This window comes from Toxorhynchites rutilus, chromosome 3 (genome assembly GCF_029784135.1).
Source record: "Toxorhynchites rutilus septentrionalis strain SRP chromosome 3, ASM2978413v1, whole genome shotgun sequence".
NCBI lineage: Eukaryota > Metazoa > Arthropoda > Insecta > Diptera > Culicidae > Toxorhynchites > Toxorhynchites rutilus.
The window spans coordinates 43522700-43534875 of record NC_073746.1 but is presented as its reverse complement, the minus strand read 5'-3'; the positions used below and the strand labels follow the sequence as shown (position 1 = coordinate 43534875).

The 12176-nt window shown below is 37.8% G+C and overlaps 1 protein-coding gene across 11 annotated transcripts in view; it reads left to right on the top strand.

Annotated features, from left to right (window-relative positions):
• The window catches only part of LOC129775606 (embryonic polarity protein dorsal-like), a 65490-nt gene that overhangs the window by 33040 nt on the left and 20274 nt on the right, over positions 1-12176 (top strand). For 6 of the 11 annotated variants that reach the window (XM_055780549.1, XM_055780556.1, XM_055780550.1 and 3 more), the window contains one exon: positions 479-544. The exons of 2 other annotated variants lie outside the window; for them this stretch is intronic. In XM_055780549.1, the coding sequence (XP_055636524.1) occupies positions 479-544 (66 nt within the window). Of the gene's footprint in view, positions 1-478; positions 545-9312; positions 9472-9923; positions 10182-12176 lie in introns of those variants that run through there. 3 more of the 11 variants (XM_055780557.1, XM_055780547.1, XM_055780559.1) reach the window with 3 other exon arrangements.

The following is a 12176-nucleotide window of genomic DNA, read 5'->3' as shown; positions in this document are numbered from 1 at the left end:
AAGTGCTAACTCATGCTAACGTTCATCCAACTCAGCAAAGCAAAACAAACATTAGCTGCCTGCCGTTTCCACAGCCAGGGCACGGTAGAACACGCCAACCACATTCCAATCTCCTGTCGACCCATTCCGATTGAATCGTTGAAAATTGATTTTTCACTGGATGAGTGTTTACATTCGTATAATGGAGGTCTCACTGTACTACCCAACCGAGTTATGCATACCTGATTACCCCCCAAACACCACGAGCGGGTCATTACTTGTCATTCACGAATGGGAGAGGGTGAATAATCAAATTCCTGACATTCCAACCATTCTCGAACGATGCGTGTTGTGTTCGCTTTCCACCCCACTTGGACCGTTTTTTTCATTTTCTCGCCAAACCAAGCATTTTCCCACGCTTTCTTTCCCTCGCCGCCTCGCTCTATTTCCTCTCGTCCAAGAATGTGACAATAATATCGATCACCGGTTTTCTTTTCAGATGAGTCCAACCTATTGGATCTGCCAAGTGATATTCTACGAGCGCATGACTTGCTGGATCTAATTAGTAAGTAGCAAATTTGCCACGCGACGGGAGAGCATTCCCTTAATTTTATTGCAACCTCACACCCAAACACATCGCCCGCCGCTTAAATGGATCGTGAAATTGTCGCAATGACCGACTGACTGACAGTTGAAAAATGCATTTCGGCTAGACGGCTAGTCAAAGGAGCGCAGTCCTTGAAGGGCGAACAGTTTTCGAGTTCAAGTGCATTTCCCGCTCCTGCGCACGCGATAAATTTGTACAACAAGCGCGTCGATAAGCGTGATGCCGGTTTCTGGTTGCGCAGTAGTGGGCTATTTTTCGATCAGCTGGCTAGACGATGCGGTCCATTGAGAAGAAAACGGTGCGAACATTGTTTTGCAGATCGGATGAATATTAAATGTTGTGATTGCGCTAAAAGAAAATTAAATTAATGGGGAAAATTGGGAAAACATCTTTAGGGTAAGGCTCCTTTAATATTGATAATATTCAAAACGTAGTATGTATTTATATTATTTTGAAAATTGCATTCTTGAAAAGTTAGTAATTGTTTTCAAGAAATCATGTTTCTAAAATGAAATAAATACTGCGTTTTGATTTTTTTTAATATTAATAGAACTTTATCTTTTTACCATTTACGCTTACTTTTGACACCGAAGAACAAGTGAAAGTAACGATAATATAACCGATTTGTTTTTTTTTGTATCTCCCGTTTCTACTCGAATTCTCTACTCAAACACATTAATTAATTCGTAGAGGTTATGTTTCGATTTGAGTAACTCAACACTCAACAACTCAACACCCAGCTGATACAATCAAACACAATTCATTTTATTTGCTGCAAAGATCTAATCCCTCTAAGTTTATATGTAATATAAATTTGCGGTCGATGAATATCAATCAAATCTTTTCTTGAAATTATCTTTCACTATTACTGTATGCGTGATAATGTTTGCACCATTCAACAATGTCAAAATTGAATAAATTCTCAAATTATTTTTATTTATTCAAAATGCGGATTATTCTGAGAGTTTTAAACTATGTTAATCATCGATCGAGTTTCCACTAGTTGTAATTAAGGCCTCCACACGCTTCCGGAACATACGGCAGGTCCTAATAATGTAACCTGGATCCATTTCTCTCTAGGTATTGGTCATTGTTTGTCTGAGGCTTGCTGTACTCGGGTTGTCTTTAGAATAGATCTTAGCCTACATGACGCGCCATACTGAGTAATTCAGCGGATTAAGATCGAGTTGCGGCCACCTATCCTTCGTCCAAAACGCCACTGCTGAGTGCAGTTCAAGGTGTGGCCATCTTATTGAAATACAATATTTGGCTTATGGCCGTACTGCTTCTTGATTAACGGAAGAACATACTTACTCAAAATCCCGATGTAGACCTCCGTGTTTATTTTGCCCCTCTTTCGGATGAATACCAATCCAAACACCATAGCGCTCACGGATCTGGAATTTGATACGAGATCAACGGTAAACTTGCTCTCGACGATGAATAAGGTTACCGGATTTTTTTGCTTGAGGAAGTTCAAGCTTCTCTTATATTGCTCGACTCGTAGCCCTCGTGCCCTCAAATTCACCCCGCAATATTCCTTTCCTTCCGTGCCGTGAAGACAATAATTCCGTGTTGCTTCCCCATTTTTCTCATTGAAGGTACTGGATTCGTCCGAATCTTCCTTTTGATGACAGTGATAACCCGCGGAATCCGAGCCGACCTCGGACGACCTGTAGCCATCTTCGCGGATAGTTGTCTTCTCTTTTCCCGGTATAAAACCCTTCTCGCAGCAACAACATGTAGGGGAGGTGGGGTAAAACGAACATGTTAAGATGAACTTTAATTATATCTTTGGAAATTATGTTTCCCAAAACTTTGATGCAGTTTCTCGCCATTCAATATACTGTTTTTATACCTAATTGGCCAAATCTTTTACAAAAAAGGGTTTTTCATTATATTTTACTGAAATCAAAACAGACCGAAAATTACAACATTTTCTTCGATGCGGGTATTATAGACATATAGTGGGGGTAATATGGACAGTAGGGTGCCAATGAATGTATGGGATCCTAAAATTTCAAAAAGTTACCCTATACAAAATGTTCACCACCTCGAAAAAACACCCTATGCCAGATTTCAGCTCAATCGGACTTAAGGGAAAGTGACGCAAAGCGGCCAAAGTTTGAGTTTTTCGAAAATCGAAAAATCACCCAAGGGGGAAGTAAAGGATATCGGAAATTCAAGTATCAAATTTTTTTGGTGCCAAATGTCCTAAAATTGCATGAAACGTCGAGATCTAGTGTCATCTCGAAATTTTTTTTTGTCAAAAATCAGCATTCTGGGACATGTTTTTTTTCGGAGTACGAAACGAAAGTTGATGCCAAAATAGTTTTGGGTGCAAATAAAAAAAAGTTAACTCGATTTTGCATTCGGAACTTGTTATGAAATGTTGATTTGTTCGATAATATAGCCTATGCAAAATATTAGCTCATTCGGACTTCATTTACTGGTGTCACAAACGTTAAAATTTTCAGAATTTCATGACACGTCGAAATCTACAGTTATATAAACAAAATTCGCACAACTGTAAATCTCGACGAGTAATGCAATTTTAAGACATATGGCATCAATTTTTTTTTGAAAACCTCGATTTTCGGTGATTTTTCGTTTTTCAAAAAAACTCAAATTTTAGCGTTTATGAAACTAGTAAATGAAGCCCGAATGAGCTAAAATTTTGCATAGGGTATATTATCGTGCAAATCAACATTTCGTAGCAAGTTTCGAATGAAAAATCGAGATAACTATTTTTATTGGCACCTAAAATCATACTTTTCGTTTCGTACTCCGAGAAAAAAACTAAATCCCAGAATGCCGATTTTTGACAAAAAAAATTTTTCAAGATGACACTAGATCTCGACGTTTCATGCAATTTAAAGACATTTGGCAATTTTTTATTTGGAAAACCCCGATTTCCTTTACTCCCCCCTTGGGTGATTTTTCGATTTTCAAAAAACTCAAACTTTGACCGCTTTACGCCACTCTCCCTTAAATTCGATTGAGCTGATATTTTGCATAGGGTGTTTTTTTCGAGATGGTGAACATTTTTTATGGGGTAACTTTTTGAAATTCGAGATGACCATTTTCATTGGTCCCCTAATATACAGCCATGCCATGTCAATCCGATAGAGTAGTTCTCAGGTTTTCGTCAAAAGTGGTAGTTTCGTTCTTTATCGCAAACTATGAAACTCGTTTTTTTTAATTTTTTTTTGTTAGGATGCACATTTTCATTTTAGGGGAATTTGAAATATCGACTTTTTCCCCTTTTTTCCTAAAATGACATTTTTCAAAAATGATGTTTCGGACCATCGGTTAACTTTAAAAAATCATAACTCAAAAACGAAAAAAACACCCCCCCTGGTTTCGAGATATATTATGTGAAAAATCCTCAGCTTTCCAGAAAAAATATAAAAAAATATAGCGCCTTTTGTCCCGATACCTTGAAAACTATAAAAAAAAAACAAATACAGGGTAACTTCGATATAACGTACATTTTGCTTTCAAATTGTACGTTAAATCGAAGCATGATAAAGAACTTTATTGTGTTGCTGTTAGAGTAAGTTTAATGAATAAATTCAACTAGAAGATGAAACCATCCTTCCTCATGATGTTTCCCTTCGTACTGATGAATAAAATTTGTTCCATTTAGAATCCGGAATCACAAAACAGTTGTACTTCGGGATTTTTAAAAAGTACAATTCAAGCTGTAGTATCAAAATACAGATAATTTATTGTTCTTTCAAAATACAATATTCAAAAAATTATTCCTTTGGACGTTGAAAATGTGTATCGAGTGACGTTATAACGAGGGAACGTTGTAACGAGGGTACGTTATATCGAAGTTTCCATGTACAATTAATAATAACGAGAACATAATTCGCATTTTCTGCAACCGTAGTATTTTTCCAAAAAAGACCAGCTAACTGGCGTTAATTTAATATGTCGAACATCTGAATTGGTCCAGTGGTTCGAAAGTTATGAACTTTTAAAAAAAGTCATTTTTGGCAAAAATGCGACAAAATAGATTTTTCGGACCACCCTAAAATGGAAATGGTCACCCTAACAAAAAAAATTAAAAAATACGAGTCTAATAATTTGCGATAAAGAACTAAACTACAACTTTTGACAAAAATCTGAGAACCACTATATCGGTTTGGCATGGAATGGCTGTATATAAAGCACTGCAAGGAAATACTTAATTGTTCTTTATGCGGAAAAAGTGTCGGTACTTGACTGGATAGTAAATATTTTCATTTATAAAATAAATTTTGTTTTAAGAATTAGGATGAACGTAGAATAAACCTCGCTCATGAAAAAGTTGCATTCAGGCGATTTGTGTCTTTTTCTAAGTAGTTGAAACGACTACTCCAGCGTTTAAAGGATCTCTTATATAGAAGCCTCAAACCACAGCGACCATTAGTTTGATCTATTGAAGTGAGCGTTTAATGATTTTTTTTTTTTTTATCTTCGCTTATTTTTCGTCGGCCTATTTCCGCCACTTTAGTGCCAATCACCGACATCAGGGAGGCGACTCCACCTGTTCCTACCTATCAGACTCAACAACTCATGAGCCGGGCCAACTTCTTTTACTTCCGCTCCGAAGGAAGACGTAACCAGAGATTTTTCGCCTCAGAAAATCCCAACGACGCCAGCTGGGATTGAACCCAGGCCGATCGGATTGTGAGGCTGTTACGCTAACCATACAACCACTGGCGCCGTCTCGCGTTTAATGATGCTTTCATACAAAATAAGCCCGATGTTCCTTGCATAGTATCGTCCTTATTCGATTACTTTTTCGATGTAGTAAAATGCGGAATCACCTGGTACATACAAGAACCTAACGCACTACTCCATCAAGCTTAACTGTTGAGTCGTAAAATAATGTGTACGTGTGTGTATGTGTACATCCTCTCAAATTACCATCCCTGAAGACAGTTCTAATTAATTTTTTACTCTTAACGAAAATAATTGATCGATGTTCTTGAAACACGTAATTCTCACTTTTATTCGATCACTCTTAATAATGTTTCAATACATCCACAAAAATCTCATTACTACAATATGATACCATTATCAGAAAAAAAAGTGGAAAACTTTATATACATTCAACTAGAATATTCATTCTAAACGAAAAATTTAGCATTCGTTCATAATTTTTATTTAAAACTTTTTTCACTTCTTTCTAAAACTTTATTTGCTTCATTTACACATGACTGTTCACTTTGTTTGTTATTCACTATTATCCGGCCTCGCCAGATATCCGTTATTCGGTATCCGACCAAACCACTATTCGTTTCATCACTAATTTAGATGTTCCTAATTTAGGACAGTGGACTCTAAGGGAAAAATCAAAAATAGGCAACTCAAATTCATCGCAAAAGTCAAAGTTTTTTTTTAAGATACTTTTTTATGAAGTTGCTGTATTTATTAATTTACTTAACAAAATATTACTTTGATGAAAAAAATGTCATATTCAGAAAGAAGAAGACATTAATATATATCTACTACAAAAATACGTTACTTTAAAAAATAATTAATTACAGTGCACTTTGCTAGAGATCTTGAACATAAAAAATGATGTTCGACGTTAGATCAACCCTAAATGATAGAGAATTCGCATAAACAGTAGTATAATGTTGTGACCTGTTTTAGTCTTTCAATGCGTTCATAATCCTAAACATATGGCGGCCACGTTTGAATCCACATGACTCACTTAAAGTTTGATCCATATTTCTTTTGAAATCAGCTTTCAGATAAACCTTTCAAATGCAAATAATGAATTCTTCTTCTTCTTCTTATATGGCACTAACGTTCCTAGAGGAACACCGCCGTCTCAACGTAGCATTACTTACGTCATTTTCATTAGTATTTAGTTGAGATTTCTATGCCAAATAACACGCCTTGAATGCATTCTGAGTGGCAAGCTCTAGAATACGCGTGACCACAGTGCAAGTCAGAGGAAATTTCTTTGAAGAAAAATTTCCCCGACCAGAACGGGAATCGAACCCGAACCCCCGGCATGTTAGGTTTGACGCTAACCACTCGGCCACGGGAGCACTTAAATAATGAATTACATTACAAATTTAAAATTGATTCATTCTTCATGAAAATAAAGAACAGGACAATTACTAACTAAGTAAAATACAAACTGCTCTTCAAACGACTTGATATGACGCCTCATTGAAGATTATATTCTCAAAATAAAAGACTATGTACTCGCTGCAATGCCATCTATGTATTACTACAGAAAACATTTCAGTTCATGTAGTATAGTAGCAATTACTGGCGATCTGGAGACTAACTAAAGCCAATAAAATATGTTTGTTGTGCTGTGTATTAGTCACTAGCTAAAATTTGATCTGAGCGCTTTTTCGCTCAACAATTACACGTTCGCTTTCAAACGCTAGCACCCAAACATGCTCCCAGCAAATTAAGTAACGCCAATTTAACGATGCAACCGGAACGCTATTTGTCACTCAATCCATCCTATCAACTATATAATAGCCGTAGTGAATCACCTCCCGACATATGAACACCGATCAATGATCCTCCATTCCCTAGTCAGTTCCTGTCGGCTAGTGATAAACCCGACCCAAGCATCTTCACCAACTGGCTCATAACATTTAATTAATGAGTGACTCAGTAACTGTTTGAGGAAAATTCGTGGAAATGATCTACACAGTGTCAACTCGTGGCCGTCTCGCCGCGGTGGCGACGATTTTCGCATCTGCCGGCAACATACCCTCTGGCTAATATCTCAACAGCGACACATTGCGTCATTGCAAACGCGATTGAGAAAAAACTAACAACACTGGCGACAGTTTCCTTTTCTTTCACTTCACCTGCCTTTCAACGAAACCGAAATCAACGATCGTCACCAGTTGCACGGGTTGCCTAGGGTCACTCCCAGCGATTCCACTGAGAAGATGTTGTAAACGCCGCTCTCGAACACCACCCGGCGGTAACGCATCAAAACCATTCAATCCAATTTGTGTTAGTCCGCTCTGATTTATTTTCGCATCACCCGCACCCGCGATCTCGCGATCGTGTGTGCACACGTTTTTAGGGGCCCACAACAACGAATGCGAGCTCGAGGTCTCGTTTTTCCTTCGCACGTCAGTTTCAAAATTTTGCACATCACCTCGTTAGAGGACCGACATCGCCAAGAAGCAACCGATGTGTTCAGCTTTATTTATAAACATTGTTCAACATTACGTCATTAGATTTTCGTTGGCTTGGCATTATTGCTTGCACTGTTTTCGATGATTGACAGTGGGTTTGATTCGTTCGTCGGTCTAATTATCCCGTGTTGTTTTGATTTTAATTTTTGCCGTTTCAATTATTGTTTGTTCTGTTTTGCCTGATTCAAATTCTCATTCTTGTTTAACGTAATTTTTCTCAAGGGTGCAATACACACGATTTGATATGCTTCTATCCATTCTACTGCGATGCAAAACAAAGTTTATCATTCATCTTTACAGCCAGACGGAAGCATATTTTTCTGTCTAATTTTCTAGTCACCCTATCACGCCCCCCGTGATAACGCTTCAAGTTCGAAGTTCACATTCGAAGCCGCATGTATTGGCTGTGAGGCGGAATTCCTCAATCACAGCAAGCTATTACACAGTAACAGGAAAGCGCCTTCTCCACACACTCATAGAGTGCGCTTTTTCTCTCTTTCAGATTCTCCTCACAGGCTACTGCAATGGCAGCAAGGAGAAATTTCCTTAGAATCGAAAGAACAGTAATGCAACGATTTCGCGAACCGATGATTTGTTGAAACAACATTTGACTCCCATCTTCACGGAGAGCTATAGTAGTTTAGGTCTTTATATACGATCATATATAAAATCGTATTTTTGAATTTAATACGATCTCAGATATACACTATGTATATTTCTACTGACAATATAACAGTTCAGCTGAAAAGTTCATAAGGCTGACGTTTATATGGCGCTTATTTCAAACATCTACTTGATTATCACAAAGCACCATCTTTTAATGGATACGTGTCAAAATTTGACAGCAATCGGTCGATTGGTTCGTGAGTTACAGCATCGAGAATGAAGCAACTTTTGTTATTGTGAAAAAAGATGGAAAAATCCGAATTTCATGTATTGATTGTAAAATTGCATGAATTCGACTTCGAATCGCTTCCGCATCCACTGTATTCTCAAGATCTGGCCCCTAGCCTCCTTTTTTCTGTTCGCAGACCTGATGAGAATGCTCGCTGGTAAGAAATTCAAAACCGATGATGAAGTGATTACCGAAACTGAGGCCTATTTTGAGGAAAACCCGAAAGAGTACTATAAAAATGATATCAAAAAGTTGCAAGATCGCTATAATCGCTGTATAGCCCTCGGAGGCAATTATGTTGAATAATAAAATTGAATTTTGCAAAAAAAATAGTTTTACTGCGCTACCTTATAAACTTTTCAGCCGAACTGTTATATAATTGTAAATTGATTCGTCGACAGTTTAGCTTATTCACAGTTATACGTACTCGATGTTTGCAAACATTATTACATTGTACGGCAGGAAGAACATTACGGTCATAAAATCGCTCACTTCCTGTTACTCGAGTACATCCACCACTCTCATCCTCTTTGCTTCGCGAGAACCCAATTTTCTCCCACAACTGCTCGAACGAGTGCGCTCACGCGAATTTTCCTGCGATCTCCCCAACTGATCTCGTCATTTACTTTCAGTTCAAAATTTCTAATCCGCGCAATCCAGTCGCATTTGCAGCGTATTTCGTGCCCCAATTAACACACCCTCAAGAAAAAAGGTTGTTTAATTAAGTGTTTGAACAGTCGATGATACTTTTTGGAGCCTAAGCTGAGTGCATCATCGGGAGACTACACACCAATCGCGTAGAATATATGGTACCTAAGAAAAAATAAACCAAAAAATATTTTCCCCATCCTCATGGCTTAACGATCACTTCCATATTTTTCACCTCTCATCTGTCAACCCAAGTGTGTGTCAATCAAACGTACTTCCGAGCAACGGTATGGTACGACGGATTCGTTAGAAACCTGTGAATTCTGGGAAAACAACCAAAGTGTCCATTTCTGTGTAATTTTCCGGATCCACACGTGAATTCGTTATTTTTCATCAACCTCAAAAGAAAAAAAAACAAAAAAAAAAACACATCTCAGAGGATGCAATCTGCCGCAGGGCTGATCACTCACCCAGTCTCGAACGCGTTCGGAAAAGAGAGTTGTGAAAATGTTTAAAAATAGAATTCTCCATTTCGGCGCGCCTGAATCCTAACCCTCGGGGAATAGAGCTACTGGCGTCTCTCATTCTCGCGCGGGTCGCTTTTTCGGGAGTACGCGAATCGCGAAAAATACACGAAAGAAAGGGACACCGTGAAAATGCTGATGATCGCGATGTGTTTGCGAATAGTGATCGATAAGAGCGGTTGCGGTTGTTCTCCAACGGTGGTTCAGTTCGATCGAGTTTAGTTCGGATAGGTTACGGCTGCGGAAGATAAACAAATTATTTTTTTTCGTCGGTGAAATTATTTTATGATGGTGAAAAGGCGATGAAGCAGTCACTCGCGCTGTGAATGAAAAATCTGACAGTGGCAGTAAGACAAGTGGAAAACATATGATTGGCGAAGGATGGAAAAACGAACCGATGACGCGCGCCTATTTATAACGCAGCGTGGAGTTTTCATTCCACCCGTCGAATGTTATGTGCAATTATTTCTTTGCTTATCTATCGAAATAACCAGATTCCTAATCGATGGAAAAATTGAGCTGGGATAAAAACCGTGATGATTATGGTTTCAGTGACCTTCATATCACCTACAGTCGAAAAAGAAACACACGAGTAGGGATTGACCTATATCGATGGCGTGAACCAGTCGTGTATATTTATCTACAATTGCCATTTGAACAATGAATTTTTACAGAGCACATTCTTGTTCAACACATTTGTTGTTTGATGTGGTTCAAAATATTTCGCTACCCGAATTAATTCAAAATAATATATTATCTATGTTCCACTTACTCTGTCCAATAATCCCAGAGACAACAATGCAGTCCATACATGAATCAAACTCAATGGAAAATAACCCTATCAATTTTATCTCATGATAGGCTTTTGATAATCACTTGTGTCATGATCTTCCTTCGCAGAAAACTTCGCATGTATTGGCTAGTGTTTTCGTATCGGACTCACGAAAATGAAGATCTGAGTTTTCAGATTCAATTTTTTCAGCGATTCTCTAATTTATGTAGCCTATCCCTAAACTGATTTTACAGAAATCATCCAAAATACCCTTCTGTTGCTGCAAAAACATCTTCATTTGATAGAAAACGCTATCTGCGTAAATATTTCTTTAGTGTTGATAAAAGATGGAAGTCGGATGGAGAATGTTTCAAAAAAATGTGCTGGATCTTCCAAACGTTCGCACTTCGCTTCAACACTTTTGTGATTTGTGATAGATGATTTTTACTCTTGCGTTTTCTCCTCGTAACTTATCCATCTATTCAGCTTGTTCAAAAAAATTACATAATATTCCCCTGTTATAGTTTCATTCGTCAGATGGTAATCAATTAACGAATTTCCTTTGCGTTTCAAAAACTGATGTCATGAACTTCTTGGATTTCGATTTCGACTCCTTGAACCCAAGTAACATATATAATTATGAGGCGGAGCACAAAATCAATTTTGTTCCTTTGAGGACAAACCAAATGTTACTAAGAATACTTCACCCAAAACTTTTTTGATTCAAAGTTAGCGAATGCTGCACACATTCGTTTGTGTAAAGAGTTATTGCCGAGACTTCCCAATATGCATCATCAGGAAGTGGGTCACTCAATTCTATCCCACTCGTCTTAACCTTCTACAGCCCAAGCCCGCCTTTAGACGGGCTTCACGGATTCTCTTTTCAAATTATTCAGAATTATTCAGACATTATAAATGTTCACCTCCACTAGAACGTCTTTAAACTATTTTCATCTACCACACATACACATTGCTTTTATGCTGGCAGCTTTCGGCTAGGAGTATTTTATGTTGGAAGTCGGAAATTCGAGATAAAGTGGAATAGGTTTTTTTAGATAAATAAAAAACTTGGGTCTTAGAGGGTTAATTACCGGGCGTTGTTTCTTCAAACTGTCACTTGTTTCGGTCGATGACCCATGTCCTGGCCAAGCAACATCAACTTCACTTCTTACGAAGAAGCCGGAAAAATGGGGTTGAATTTCGGACTATGAATAAAATACATTATACCAACTTATCGCCTATTAAGCTAACCTAACAAAGTCAACCTCATAAATCTCAACTCAATCATTAGCTCAATAATAATCCTACTACATTTCATGTTGCGTCTCATACACGCTCATATTTCTTCTCCTTCATGTACAATGAATGAATGGAAAAAACAGGAAGTGGGTTATATCTATGGTATAACCGCAAGGGTGACGTAGGACTATCGTTGATTTAGAGATCATTTGTATGAAGTTGAATCTGAATTCATTCTGAATGAATGAATATTTGGAGAACTTCGAAAACGAGAGCGTTACGTTGGAGGCACAAGGTTTTATGCATCCAATATTGGATACGGAAATATCCT